Raw genomic sequence first — 9,842 nt, 5'->3', positions numbered from 1 at the left:
CTTCAGGCAGAGCTGCAGCACAGGGGGGTCTGCTGAGTGTCCGTCTGTCCCTCCCTGGCCTTGCCTCCCCTGGCAGCAGCACGCTGGCATTCCTCCTGGCTTCTCCAGCTTGCTGTGCTGCTGCTGGTCTTGTTCCCAGGCTGGCTGGGGATGGGGGGTTTAGATGCCCATGGAGTGAGCCCTCGGTGTGCTTGGAGGAAGGGGAGTACGGGGACTGGTTTAGGGGTGTGGAGATGGGCACTTTGACCCTGGATGTCTCTGCTCTCAGCAGCGTCCTGGTTTGTTTCAGGCAAACATAGGAGTGCAATTGTCCCGTAGGTCAAAGAGACACCAGCACAGGGCAGTTGACACTAGGACTAACAGACAGACTCAATGTGCTTTCTGAAGGACAATGCACTGAAGATATCGCCACTTTGATGACACACAAGGATTTACTTTGAGTACAGTGCAGCTGCTAACACAAAAGAGACAAAAGAAAAATCACTACATGATCTTTACCACTTACTTTGGGCAGGACTGACTCCCACATTGTCCACAGCAAGTCCCCTGCTCTCAGTGACACGCACTAGCAGCAGTAGCCAGAACTCGAAAGGGACCTGCCAAAAGTCTGAATGGAAGTGAAGAATCATTTGGGAGGGATTAAATGAAAAATTGAATGATTTTTCCTCTGAAATGAGAAATGAAGGCATAAAAGAAAAATAGATTTTTTTTATTATTATTTTGTAAGATAACTCTGTTAAGATAACTCTGATAAACACTCAGTGTATTTCTTTTCCTTGGGCAGGACCCCATGCCCAGAAGCAGGAAATGCCCAACAACAGCTCTCTCAGTGAGTTCCTCCTGATGGCATTCGCAGACACACGCGAGCTGCAGCTCCTGAACTTCGCGCTCTTCCTGGGCATCTACCTGGCTGCCCTCCTGGGCAACGGCCTCATCCTCAGCGCCGTAGCCTGCAACCACCACCTCCACACCCCCATGTACTTCTTCCTCCTCAACCTCGCCGTCCTCGACCTGGGCTGCATCTCTACCACTCTGCCCAAAGCCATGGCCAATGCTCTCTGGGACACCAGGGACATCTCCTATCAAGGGTGTATTGCTCAAGTCTTCTTTTTATTCTTCTTGTTTGGCTCAGAGTATTATCTCCTCAGTGTCATGGCCTACAACCGCTACGTTGCCATCTGCAAGCCCCTGCACTACGGGAGCCTCCTGGGCAGCAGAGCTTGTGCCCAGATGGCAGCAGCTGCCTGGGGCAGTGGCTTTCTCCATGCTGTCCTGCACACGGCCAACACATTTTCCTTGCCCCTCTGCCAAGGCAATGCTGTGGACCAGTTCTTCTGTGAAATCCCCCACATCCTCAAGCTCTCCTGCTCACATGCAGGAGAACTCAGGGAAGTCGGGGTACTTGTGTTTAGTGTTTCTTTATGCTTTGGTTGTTTTGTTTTCATTGTGGTGTCTTATGTGCAGATCTTCAGGGCAGTGCTGAGGATGCCCTCTGAGCAGGGTCGGCACAAAGCCTTCTCCATGTGCCTCCCTCACCTGGCCGTTGTCTCCCTCTTTGTCAGCACTGCCATATTTGCCTACCTGAAGCCCCCTTCAATTTCCTCTCCATCCCTGGACCTGGTCATTGCACTTCTGTACTCGGTGGTGCCTCCAGCACTGAACCCTCTCATCTACAGCATGAGGAACCAGGAGCTCAAGAATGCAGTAAGGAAACTGTTTCCATACATTCTTCTTAAGCATCCATGATGTGTTCAGAAGATATATTCTTAATAATATGCAAATATTTTGATTCACATTACATCATGTCATTTTTATCGTTACTATTATCATAACATTGTCATTAATAAGAATCCCAAGAGAAATCAAAGGGTATTTGGGAAAATGACACAACATTTTTTAAATTATTTTTCTCTGTTAGTATTTTAACAATATTTCATTTTGTTTTTAATAATCTCATTCTTACCATTCTGAATGTTACACCTTTAGTAAGGTTTAACCACATCATCTATTGTACATACAGTACCGGGTTTCTTTGGTAGAGAAAGACAATGAAGAACTCAGCAGAAATTCATTGGTCTCAGTTTCCTTCTCTTCCCATCTTCTGTCAAGCTGCGGGAGCAGCCCCAGCATACAGGAGGGGCTCAGGGCCAAGAGCCCAGCTGCCACGAGTAGGAGCAGTGTATTTGGATTAGACCTTGTGGATCTAGGTGACAGTCCTGTTGTCTCTGTAGCAGGGCTGGCAAAAAGCCTTTTCCACGTGCCTCCCTCACCTGGCCATGGTGTGCATCTCTCTCAGGCCTGTCATGGTTGCCTACCTGAAGACCCCCTCAGTCTCCTCCCCATCCCTGGACCAGATGGTGGCAGTTCTGTACTCAGTGGTGCCTCCAGCAAAGCACGTGCCTCTCCCGCTGAGCCCTGCTGGTGGGCTCAGGCCCGGCTGGTCCTGGAGCTTGGTGCCAGTGCTGCTGTGGGGCTGTGCTGGGACTGCAGGCAGGGACAGGCAGTGAGCACGGCAGTGGCACAGCTGGCCTCCACTGCAGCACTTCCCTCCTAAGGGGGGATCTCCTCCAAGGTGGACTGACCAGAGCTCAAGTGTTCAGTCTGGTGTGAGCAGGCAGAGGAGAGCTCTGCAGCCCCAGAACACACAAAAACCTCAGCAAAGGAACCTGGGGAGTGATTCCTTGCAGCCCTGGGGCAATGGCAGTGACCCCAGGAGCTGGGTCTGCCTCCCAGCCTGCCCAGCACGGCCCTGCAGAGTGCCCCCATGCCCTGGGCACCACAGCCCCCTCACTCTGCAGAGCAGCATCACCAGCTGGGGTTCGGGCTGGGGCTGGGGCTTGGGGGGCGCTTCCCCTGAGTGTCTTCTAGGCCAGGCTTCTGGATGTGAGCGTGATCTTCACTCTGCACAAGGAGCTGACAGACCACCAACAGGCACGGGGCTGGAACATTGCCTGCAAGGTCCCTCCTGCCCTAGCACCACCCAGGACTGGCACGGAACTGGCTCCTGTGTGTCAGAGAGGCTGGGAGCCCAGCAGGCTTGAAGGATGAAAACCAGATCACTTCTACCTGGGCAGGTCCTGCCCCAAAAAGGAGGTGTTTTGTAGGTCTGGTATTATGATGGCAGAGATGCCTCAGAAGCTGTCAGCCCAGTAGGAAGCTAATGGCTGTTAAGTGGCTGTGAGTTGACTTCTTTATGAAGTAGCCAACAGCTCAACCCTTGACTTCTGGCTGGGATCTGTGCCTTTAGGCTCACATCTGCTGGTCTCCATGACAGGACAGCAGATGCAGCTGCTCTGCACACAGTTTGTCAGATCCCCTCTTTCTAAGTACCTGCTAGGCCCCATAGAGGAAGAGGTCTTGTACAGGTATTGTCATGTCAGAGGTATCAGCTTTTGCCTAAACTCATCCTTCAAGCCTGCTTCTGTGGTGTTGCAGAACTGCTGGGCACATTGTGCAGGGTGCTCCTACAGACGTTTCTCTCCTTCTCCATGCTGGTTCTCCAAACTTCCTCTAAGAAGACGACTGATATGGGGAAGTCAGGAGAAGCCTGGCCAACAGAGATGTGAGATTTGTGGGAGGGGTAAGGAGCGTGGACAGCAGAAGGTGATGATTTTGCAGAGGTAAGAATGTTCAGGTAATGTTGATCCTACCATAAAGCAGACTTAAAGCAGTCATGTGAGGCCCTTGCCCTATTTTAACCTGTAACGTTAATCCATAAAGCTAAATGCTACCCCACACCCTGACAGGAATCCGCTGCTCTAATATTTGACCACAAGATCCCTTGAAGCCAAAACTAGACCACAGCCCGATTACATCACCCTTACTCTCTTCTTCACTCTGATCCCTGCCCTTAACACTATGATTAACACACTCTATTTAGCCCTAGATTTCTTGCAGACCTAAACAAAATCCTAAACAAAAGAACTTGCACATACTCTAACCACAGACCTGACACCACAAGCCAAACATCAAACCCTCCCACTAAATATTTGATTAATCTCTGTCACAGAAAGCTGAGCCCTAGTCCCTAACCCCATACATGAATGCCTAACACCCATAGCCCTGGTTCCTTTGCATTCACTTACTCACATTCAGCCCTTTTCCTAACCCTTATCTTAAGCACTTAAGTTGCTTGGCCCTTATCCCAAGCACTTAAGGTGCTTGGCCCATGGGGCAGGGTAGGAACCATGAGATTGCTCTGCAGTCACGTGGCATACAAAGATGGATGTGAGGGGCCATGGATCTGATCAGCCTGTGGGCCACAAAGAGGAGATGTATGGGAATTCTCTAAAGAGCTCAGCTCTGCCTCAGCATCTCCTGCCCCAGCAGCAGGAATGTGACTGTGACAGGGACTGTGAGGTCACTTCTGTCTCTGCACTTGATAGGGCAGCAGCAGGAACGTGTCACGCAAAGGGACTGGGAGGTCACTTCTGTCTGGAGGTGTCAGGTTACAGTTCTGTGTCTTGACATAGACCTGGGATCTGCACTTTTGGGCTGACATCTGGCAGTGGCCCTGCTAGGCCAGCAGAAGGCACCTGCTTGGCATGCTGACTGGGGGATCCCCTCTGCCTCCAGACCTAGGAGGACCCAGACAGAAAGAAGGCCCCCAGATGGGTTGTCCTGTCCCTTCTGCTTGAGTCCATGACTGCACAGCAGGAGGCACAAGGCTTGGCTGTGTCTAGCCAAGAAGCTGCAAGACCAGCAGCAGGGCCCTGGCTTGGAAGATGCTGGTGAGTATCTATGATCAGACCCTAGCTTCGTTTTCCAAGGAACAGCTGGTGAGGGTTGATGAGACATTTGTGAAATGATGGAAATGCTGGGATGAGAGCAAGGTGGTGAACAGAGATGGCTGTCTGCAGACGTCCAGGAAATAGGACGAAGCATGGGACAGCATATTTAAGCATGCAGAGGAAAAGACAGAGGTTGCTGGTAAAAAGGGAAGGCCCCAACAGTCCTAATGCTTTGGCTAGAGCTTTTGAGAAAAAAAAGATATAGTCATTGCAATGCAGCCTCTTTGCTTCCCTGCAACCCTGTGCAGAGGCAGGGTGGTGTCATACCAGTTTTCCTCTCGTGGCATCACACTGCCCACCACATTCCTCAGACCCCCAATAAAAGTCCTGAGGCAGACAGGGGGGTGCAGGATCTCTCCTCGCAGTGACTGGTTCAGGCCTTGGGCCTTGTCTTCACCAAAACAAACCAAGACTTTTCTCAGCAAAGTGCTTTGCCTGTCTAATCATGGTCTCCAATTATCTGCCCTAACAAGGCCCTGGGGAGGCCTTGTTAGTAACAGCCCTCAGTGGGGCCCATTAAGACTCCAAGTCACTTCAGCTTTTCCTTTTGCATTTGCTTTTTCGCACAGTTGCATCATTCTCCGCTCAGTACCCAAGTTTCATTGACTCAGCACCAAAATACACCATGGAACTCATTAAAACACAGAAACTCCTAAGCAGCCATATCTCTCCCACCATTTTCTTCAAGTCTTCAAGACTTGTTCAGCTAATTGTAGAGCTTTCATGTTCTAGTTAAGGGGGAAGATTTCAAGGAGCATCTAATATAAGTCTTCCTTTTAAAGGCTGAATTTTGTGGTGTTTCAGTTTAGAGCATCATTCTCCTGGTTATATTGGTGTAGGGTTTCTCTTTCGAAGCCCTGTTTAGGTGGGAAGAACAGGGTTTTTCCTATTTCAAAATAAACAACAGAAATCATGCTGCAATTTAAAAAAAAAAAAAAAAAAAAAAAGCTGAAGTTCAGATAATTGTAGAGATTTCATTTTCTAGTTAAGGGGGAAGATTTCAAAGAGCATCTAATAAAAATCTTTCCTCATTTAAAAGGTTGTTTCAGTTTAGAGCATCATTCTCCTGGTTATACTGGTCTAGGGTTTCTCCTTTGAAGCCCTGCTTAGGTGGGTAGAACAGGGGTTTTCCTATTTCAAAACAAACAACAGGAAATCATGCTGCAATTTTCAAAAAATTAAAATTAAAATAAAATAAAATAAAATAAAATAAAATAAATAAATAAACGAAGTTCAAGTTCCTTATTTTGTTGCCTCCAGTGATGTTTACCTTCCCAAAAGGATGACTGTACATGATGTATTTTCCACTGATTAATAGGAAATTTCAGATAATTGTGTTAATATTAATCCATATGATACTAATTCAATGATAAAGGATGCATGTCTTACTAAGGAAACCATTAGAAAGACTGCTGAGAGATGGGCGAGCTTGAACTCACTGAAAATCAAAATAGCAACTGGATTGGTGAGAGCGGTCTGAATCATTAAAGAGTAAGGGGAGGGCAAACCAGGAGAACCATGGGAAATGAATAGGTCCAGACAGGAAGCTGGAAAGGGGACATTCAGCTGTCTGACCATAAGCAACCAGGGAAAACCTCCAGTGGCCCCGTTGTGTTTGAGGCACTTCCCCGGATTGGCAGATGTCATTAAAGACCTGCAGGAGGCCAGAGCCCTTTGGGAAATCAGGTGGAGCCAGGTGGAGTTCCCAGGGCACCTCCACTGCCAGCAGTGGTCTTTGTCCCTGTAACTGCAGCCCAGTACAGGAAACCCCTTCAAAGACAAACCTCTTCTTCAGTGGGTTCCTGGTACTGACCTGGATTTGAAATGGCTACTGGAAACCTGAGATACTCTCCCTTATTCCTAATAGACTTGTGAACATCCGTTAATCTTCCTGGGTCATCTTTAGCAAACTCAGGCTGAAAAACTCAAGTATAGAATGCTTGAAATGGCTGAGCCAGAACCCATCAGCTTGCCCCAATTTGGAAATGGCGCTCCAATTAAGGTTTGAAAACAAAAAGTGTGGAATGACCCTGCAGGTCAATGTGCAGAGTAAGGGAAAGTCACACATATTGTGCTGGAGTAACAGAAGACAAAAAGCATTGCATTGTGCCTCAGAATAATCAAGGAGACCTAATCCAGTTCATCCACGAGGAAAAGCAGAGAGAGAAAGACGTTGAGTTTGGCCTAACATGAAGAAGGATGTGCATCACTGGTGAAGGAACCGGCATTCGTGCCATCACCCATGTGAATTACACAAGCACCAGCACACCTAATGGTAACCTGTCCGCCCCGGCTTGGTATTCCCACAGGGCGGGGGAAAGGGAGCCGACAGCCAAGGGACACATTTGGGTGTGGAAGGTGGGGCCCAGCAGAGACAAGGAGTCAAATCCGGGGCCAGGCGGGTGGCAGAGCCCCATGCCCCATGCAGGGGCTGGCTGGGGGTCCCTTCTGCTGCAGCCAGCGCACGCAGCATGGCAAGAGGAGGGCTCCCTGCACATCACAGGGCACAGCCTGGCCCCGCAGGGGCTCTTGCTGACATCCCTGCAGCTCCTGGCAGGCTGCAGTGAGGTGCCCCTCAGCCTTCCCTTCTGTGCTCCCAGGGCACATGGCTGCCTCCTGCCCAGCTCACTGCCCACCATGAACGTCCAATACCACTGCTTCCCAGGTTGGGCCTTGCCCAGGGTCAGTCTCCTGCAGGGGCAGAAAATGGCCCTTGTCCTGGTGGCTTTTCATGGCCTTCCTGTTCTCTTCTCATCCTTGATCTCTTTTTACAGAGGCCTCGGTGACCATTTTGGTTCTGACTAATACCAAGAAAACATGTCTACTTCATCTCTGTCTGCTGCTATGAACTGTCTGTGAGACATGGATTTGCTATCAGATCTTTTCCTCTGACAGTCTCAGCAATGCCTGGTGATTGGAAAAGACATGGGAACTGCACACAGAAAAACACTTTTACTGTGAGCAATATCAAGAACTGGATCATGTTTCCAATACCAAGCACTCGATCAGGTTTCCCCAAAATGGGGGAGTCCTCCTCAACTGGAGATACCCCAAACCCAACTGGAAATGGGCCAGGGCTGCCTGGTGTAGGTGTCCATGCGTGGCTAGTGGGGGTGGCTAGATGGGCTTTGGAGGTCCCCTCCAAAGGCTGCAGGGAGGGAATGCCTGCCAGGGCATAAAGGGCAGCCCCAAAGGACACCAGGGCTTTCCACCACGTTGCAGCAGGGATCTTCATCCCACAACCACCGCTGTACCTGAGAAGAGTGTATGAGAAATGAGATCCACAGAAACTGCCTACCTGCTGGTTCCTTTATTTAGTTAGTTATAAAGAGCTTAGCAGCACCTCTACATGAAGTCTTTGGGTTAGAAGAAAAGGAATAAGGAGACAGAGGAATAAAAATATCTTATTATTTTAAATAATAATATAAAAAATAATATTTAGCATATCGGAATAATATTGAAAAGGATGAACAGTTTTTGAAATACATGAACATAGATGTTTCTGCCTTGTCCAGTTATATTTCAGGGAATCAGATGCAGAAGACCGGTTGCTCATTGAAATACTGAATATTGCAATAACATCCTCAGTGCCTCCTTGAGCTCCTTATTCCTCATGCTGTAGATGAGGGGGTTCAGTGCTGGAGGTACCACTGAGTACAGAAATGACACCACTAGGTCCAGGGATGGAGAGGAGATGGAGGGGGGCTTCAGGTAGGCAAACATGGCAGTACTGAAATACAGGGAGACCACTGCCATGTGAGGGAGGCACGTGGAAAAGGCTTTGTGCCGGCCCTGCTCAGAGGGCATCCTCAGCACTGCCCTGAAGATCTCCACATAAGACACCACAATGAAAACAAAACAACCAACACTTAAACAGGCACTAACCAGAAGAATCCTGACTTCCCTGAGGTAGGCATGTGAGCAAGAGAGCTTGAGGATGTGGGGGATTTCACAGAAGAACTGGTCCACAGCATTGCCTTGGCAGAGGGGAAGGGAAAATGTGTTGGACGTGTGCAGGACACTATACAGAAAGCCACTGCCCCAGGCAGCTGCTGCCATCTGGGCACAAGCTCTGCTGCCCAGGAGGCTCCCGTAGTGCAGGGGCTTGCAGATGGCAACGTAGCGGTCGTAGGCCATGGCAGTGAGAAGAAAAAACTCTGCACCAAAAAAGAAGACTAAAAGAAGTACTTGGGCAACACATCCTTGATAAGAGATGGCCCTGGTGTCCCAGAGGGCATTGGCCATGGCTTTGGGCAGAGTGGTGGAGATGCAGCCCAGGTCGAGGAGGGCGAGGTTGAGGAGGAAGAAGTACATGGGGGTGTGGAGGCGGTGGTGGCAGGCTATGGCGCTGAGGATGAGGCCGTTGCCCAGGAGGGCAGCCAGGTAGATGCCCAGGAAGAGCGCGAAGTGCAGGAGCTGCAGCTCGTGCGTGTCTGCGAATGCCAGCAACAGGAACTCTGTGATAGTGCTTTTGTTGGACATCTGTTATTTCTGGTCATGAGGTCCTGTACAAGGAAGACAAAGGCAGTGATAATGTACCACAGACATATCTGAGGAAAATCCTTTCCATATTCTCATTTAAAATCACCAAAAGGTTGCCCATTTCCAGGCAGATATTTTGAAGCTCTCTTTCATTGATTCTGCCTGAGACTGCCTCTAGGAGCAGGGGACTCCTCTGTGGGCAATAGAAGAATCAGTCCTGCACTACTGCCAGAGGAAGCAGCATGGTAGCAACATGGTAGGAACATGGTAGGAACATTGGGTAGTCCCAGGTTAAGCTTACTGCTGATATCAAAGAGATTTCCCTAGTTTTGCTCCTAGTTCACCCAACTGCAGAGCAGAGGTGTGGAGGTTTAGATATGTAATTATTTGTTTTGTGGTTTTGGTTCTGGCTGCCCCACCACACCAGAGAACCGTTTCTAAGGCATAAATCCTGCGCGTTCTGCACTCCAAGTAAAACCTTGTGGATCCTCAGAGGCAAAGAGACTGTACCTTCAGTGCAGAGTGTCCCTCAGAGCCGACAGCCAGCCTCTCCATCAGTGCTGGTCTCAT

The 9,842-nt window shown here is 49.3% G+C and overlaps 2 protein-coding genes across 2 annotated transcripts; one reads left to right on the top strand and one right to left on the bottom strand.

Annotated features, from left to right (window-relative positions):
* Positions 1–807: 807 nt before the first annotated feature.
* On the top strand, positions 808–1,746 carry LOC137847397 (olfactory receptor 14C36-like). Its single transcript, XM_068665674.1, has one exon. It carries the CDS (start codon positions 808–810, stop codon positions 1,744–1,746), a length of 939 nt encoding a protein of 312 aa, XP_068521775.1.
* A 4,407-nt stretch (positions 1,747–6,153) lies between these two features.
* LOC137847396 (olfactory receptor 14C36-like) lies at positions 6,154–9,272 on the bottom strand. The gene is made up of 2 exons (XM_068665673.1): positions 8,371–9,272; positions 6,154–6,199 (listed from the first exon to the last, which is right to left on the bottom strand). The coding sequence occupies exons 1-2, from the start codon at positions 9,270–9,272 to the stop codon at positions 6,154–6,156; spliced, it is 948 nt and encodes a 315-aa protein (XP_068521774.1).
* Between the last annotated feature and the right edge of the window lie 570 nt (positions 9,273–9,842).

Source organism: Anas acuta, chromosome W (assembly GCF_963932015.1).
Source record: "Anas acuta chromosome W, bAnaAcu1.1, whole genome shotgun sequence".
Classification (NCBI taxonomy): domain Eukaryota; kingdom Metazoa; phylum Chordata; class Aves; order Anseriformes; family Anatidae; genus Anas; species Anas acuta.
This window is presented reverse-complemented; position numbering and strand designations above follow the sequence as displayed.

Bases quoted from the DNA above. Each gene is read 5' to 3' on its own strand.
- LOC137847397 (XM_068665674.1), top strand. From the start codon at position 808: ATGCCCAACAACAGCTCTCTCAGTGAGTTCCTCCTGATGGCATTCGCA.
- LOC137847396 (XM_068665673.1), bottom strand. From the start codon at position 9,272: ATGTCCAACAAAAGCACTATCACAGAGTTCCTGTTGCTGGCATTCGCA. The intron at 6,200-8,370 runs GTTATTGCAATA...ATCTCTCAGCAG, and splicing joins CTCAAGGAGGCACTGAGGAT to TCTTTCTAATGGTTTCCTTA.